The sequence below is a fragment of the Malus sylvestris genome, chromosome 13 (genome assembly GCF_916048215.2).
Source record: "Malus sylvestris chromosome 13, drMalSylv7.2, whole genome shotgun sequence".
Taxonomy (NCBI): Eukaryota; Viridiplantae; Streptophyta; class Magnoliopsida; order Rosales; family Rosaceae; genus Malus; species Malus sylvestris.
The window spans coordinates 33,194,493-33,198,936 of record NC_062272.1 but is presented as its reverse complement, the minus strand read 5'-3'; the positions used below and the strand labels follow the sequence as shown (position 1 = coordinate 33,198,936).

Genomic DNA, 4,444 nt, shown 5'->3' with positions numbered 1-4,444 from the left:
AAAATGAAGATAGGAAAGTGTAGAACAAGATTATACCTATTTGGAAGCCCAATTGTTGCCGGCGATAGCCGGAAAATAGTTTGAAAGATGACTGATCCGAGAAAACTAGAAAACTCATCGAAAACTGGGTAAATTTTAAATATTGATAACTTCTTCAATACTCAACGAAATCAAGTGATTCAAAAACAAAAATCATACTTCTCGACGAGACAAAGAGAATGGTACCTTTTTCGAATTTGGTTAAGAAACGATCAAGTTACGAAGTTTTGAAAATTGCTCAAACTTCCGGCCAAGAACTCCGGAACACTTAACGGAAAGACCAAAATAATGGATGGTGGACAATCTTAAGGACCATTTCTATTGATTTTCAATTTCAAAGACCAAAGCCATGTGTTATGTATATCTCATGGATCATTTAGGCTAAAAAGCCTTTCAAAGAATAATAATTACAAACTAAGAGGATGGAGGCTTCTTCTGACCAATACCCTGTACTAATCAGATTCAAATAATAAACTACTAAAACAAAAAAATAATTTGATTTAATATTGCAAAAGAAGAAATCTGTGCCGTACTTTGTCATGTTGCATGCATTGTTAATTATATATGATCGAACTAATCCAAAAAAGTAAGAGAGAGAGAGAGACCTTGATCAAATCCTGGAGAAGAAAATTGGGTTGAATAGTGAGGAGAGGGATGAGAAGACTTTTCTGTCCTCATGAGTATCACATCATCCATTCTTCCTACCTATAAATCTTTGTCTTCCTTTCCCAATTTTTCCTAACAATCTCGACAGCATTCTTTTGGTACTCACTCTCCTTGAAGATCCTGAAAAGTAAAAAAAAAAAATAGAGAAAAGATCAATCGAGATGGGACGAGCTCCTTGCTGTGACAAGGCCAATGTCAAGAAGGGACCATGGTCACCTGAAGAGGATGCTAGACTTAAGGCCTATATTGAAGAGCATGGTACTGGTGGCAACTGGATTGCTCTTCCTCAGAAAATTGGTAAGAACACAAAACTGACTCAATTGTTGACACACTCTATTTCATCTGTATGATAATTTGTTCTTAGGGATATTATGATTTTGGTTTAGAAAGTTGTACACATATTTCAAAGCTTGATCTGATTTGACCTTTTTGCAGGGCTCAAAAGATGTGGAAAAAGTTGCAGGCTGAGATGGCTCAACTACTTGAGGCCCAACATCAAGCATGGTGGATTCTCAGAAGAAGAAGACAACATCATCTGTAGCCTCTATATAAGTATTGGTAGCAGGTAAAATTTAATATCACCCAAGAAATTTAACTTCAACATGTTGTCCCGTTAATTGATTATACTCCAAGTCTCCAAGGTAGCAAGGGTATATCGCATCAAATAGTTCAATAATATAAATCATTGATCCACTATCCTAGGGTTTTCTGAGTTTCTTGTTGTTGGAGTCTAATATGTTGATATTCGATCCTTTACTTTTAGGTGGTCTATTATTGCTGCCCAGTTGCCTGGAAGAACTGATAATGATATAAAGAACTACTGGAACACCCGATTGAAGAAGAAGTTACTCGGAATGCGTAAACAGTCCAATATCAATCGATCTCCCTTTGATCAGAGTCAGGATCATCAGCTCAAGGATGCCGACGATGCACAGGCCTTAAGCAGCTCGACCCTTGAAAGACTTCAACTCCATATGCAGCTTCAAAGCCTTCAGAACCCTTTTTCTTTCTACAACCACCCTGCACTGTGGCCCAAGTTGCACCCTTTGCAAGAAAAGATGATCCAGACCCTCCGTTCCATGAATGATAATAACCCTATGATGCACCACCATGCTCCCACAACTCCTCTTCAACCAGCTCAAGGGCAAAAGGGCAATATCAATGATGTCTACGAGCAAGTGCAGCCCACTTCTGCGTCTATCTTAATTCAAGAGGAATATGCAAAATTATGCAATAAAAAAAATATGGATGAGCTGGAGAATCCTTTGAACGGCATGTCATCCTCGGACACCCGCTATCATTCTTTCATCTCCACAAGCAATCAAGTGGACTCAACTATTGTGGCGGCGAAAGCTGATAATGTAGAGCAGTCAAACAGCGTCGGGAGTCATGATCCTCATCACCAGGTTAATTTAAGCTTCCACGGTGAATTTGGTGACACCGATAACAATAAATGTGTTGGTTTCACAGCACAACAAGAACATGATCAAATGGCTGAATTTGATTGTTTCAAAGAAATGAATGTCTCCAAGGACAGCTTGGTGTGGTGGGCTAATGAGTTTGACGCCAAATCTGCCTCTTCAGACTCCTGGGATTCTACTTCTATTCTTCACTCCCAAGGGATGTTTCAAGACTATGAATTAGGTTACAACATGTAGTTACGGATAATAATTAAGGAGTAATACTATATAAACCATATTTACCGACCTTATTGTGGACTGCATCAGTAATAGAAGATCATGACACCACAAATACAATAGCAAGTGGGTTATACTTCTCTTGATGTGATCTACAATTTGGTTCATAGATGTGTTCAAATAGCTTTATCGAATAGGGAACTGGGTATGGTAATTTTTCAGGGGTCATAAGATGATAAAGGCAAGAATGATAATTAATTAGTTGACATCGATCATAGTGTGCATGTTTTGTAAATTTGTGTTAAGAATAATTTTAATACGGTTCTTGTCTCCTGCCAGATTATATTCTAACAATATTTAAATTCATCATTCTTTATTTCGTTCACTTGTAATAGGAAATACGAAATGGCAAGGAAATCCAAGTGAACATAAGAACCTAATTAATAAAAGTTATTATGGAATTATTGAACTTGCTTAAACCCATGTAAGGGTAAACAAACTTGGGTGACCTTGTACCTTGTGCTTAATACTCAATAGTCACTCCTTTCTTCTCCTCAATATATTTACCATTATGTACTTGGCCTCTTCCTTATGACCTTTTTTTGGAAGGGGCCTTTCACATGTTAGAGTACGAGTGATTCTTATAGTCTTGAAACGATCACTAAGTGTTTCAAATTGGTATGAAGAAGAATACAATGCTAGAGTTGTTCTAATTGTTTTAGGACTAAAACTCAATGATTTACTCGGATTAGAACTCATGCCTGGATAAGGATTAGTAATTCCTTATAGGATTGTAGTAGGACAACCAAGTTGTTTTGATATATATAACACAGGCTACTGCTCTCACAAGTACTACTCTTGATTGAACCAAATACCCATTATTTGGCTGAGTATCGAGAACCTGCAAGAGAGGAGAAAGTTTATGTGTTACAGGATTGGGATGGCTTCTTCATCATCGTTTATGTCTATAGGTTTGTAGACTCTTTGTTCCTAATTTCAATTGCATTGCATCAGTTGATATGTTGTCTTTGTTGTGATTTAATTGCTTGAACAAATTTGTTTCTTTAGACTAAGATTTAATATTAACTTAGATTATCGAGTTCGGTCTAACATCACAATGCTAGCAGGTCAGTTTGAGATTTAACAAGATTTTGAATATTTGGTTATTAATGTTCTTTGGCAATAATATGATTTTGGTCACTATAGATTGCACACAGCTCGATTTTGGTCTATCCAGTTTCTTCTTTTCTTTAGTTGAAATTCATGAGGTTTCAGTCATCAGTAAATTTAAGGAGGAATCAAAACAAAGCAAATGAATTGTAACCGAACAAGGATGACGAAATGAATGAATGAATCAACGTTCTACAGTTCACCCACAATAAGTACTTTTTTTTTTTTTGAAGAGCAAGGAAAATTCATTCCAGGGCACAGAGGCCAACGAAGAAACAAGAGAGCCTACTAAGAGGCAAACAAACAACAAGATAAAGAAGGAAGGCAGTGAAAGGAGTTACATACAGAGACGCAACAACTAAGCTGAGGTGTCACCCCCCACACTACCACCTACAACTAATGAGGACAAGGAATACCATCATTGTTTAACACAAAAACAAGCGAAGATGGTGGCCTATCGACCCAAACAACATCACACAGCTCCGCACAATCATGCGACGTAAGAGCATCTGCCGCCATATTGGCTAATCTTGGGACCCAAGACCAGCGACAGTTCTGGAAGGCATCCCCCAAGAGCTTCACTCTTGCTAAAGTCGGAATAGCCTCCCAACTGCCATTCTCTAAAGAATTTGAAAGGCAAGAAATCGCCTCGGAAGAGTCAGATTCCAGAATAACCTCAAAAAAACCCAAAGTTGCACCCAGTTCACATCCACGCAGCAAAGCCAAAGCTTCGGCAGCAGCAGCACAAGGGGCCCGAATGCAGTAACGAGCAGCCGCTATAAAATGTGCCTCAGCGTCACGTAAAACCACTCCCACAAAACCTGAGCACGACAACTTGCACCAGCTGGCATCAACATTTATTTTAGTAAAAGGGGGTGGAGGAGGAAACCACTAGGGGGTGCGGCTTGGAACTTGGCCGACACACTCCCGAA

General features: G+C 38.6%; 1 protein-coding gene across 1 annotated transcript; it reads left to right on the top strand.

Annotated features, from left to right (window-relative positions):
* Window positions 1-714: 714 nt before the first annotated feature.
* LOC126596122 (transcription factor MYB36-like) lies at window positions 715-2,650 on the top strand. The gene is made up of 3 exons (XM_050262602.1): window positions 715-1,002; window positions 1,141-1,270; window positions 1,469-2,650. Exons 1-3 carry the CDS (start codon window positions 867-869, stop codon window positions 2,361-2,363), a joined length of 1,161 nt encoding a protein of 386 aa, XP_050118559.1. The 5' UTR covers window positions 715-866; the 3' UTR covers window positions 2,364-2,650.
* The last annotated feature ends 1,794 nt before the right edge of the window (window positions 2,651-4,444 follow it).

Coding starts and splice junctions, on each gene's coding strand:
- LOC126596122 (XM_050262602.1), top strand. CDS start 867: ATGGGACGAGCTCCTTGCTGTGACAAGGCCAATGTCAAGAAGGGACCA. Junction 1,003..1,140: donor TGCTCTTCCTCAGAAAATTG/GTAAGAACACAA, acceptor ACCTTTTTGCAG/GGCTCAAAAGATGTGGAAAA. Junction 1,271..1,468: donor TATATAAGTATTGGTAGCAG/GTAAAATTTAAT, acceptor CTTTACTTTTAG/GTGGTCTATTATTGCTGCCC.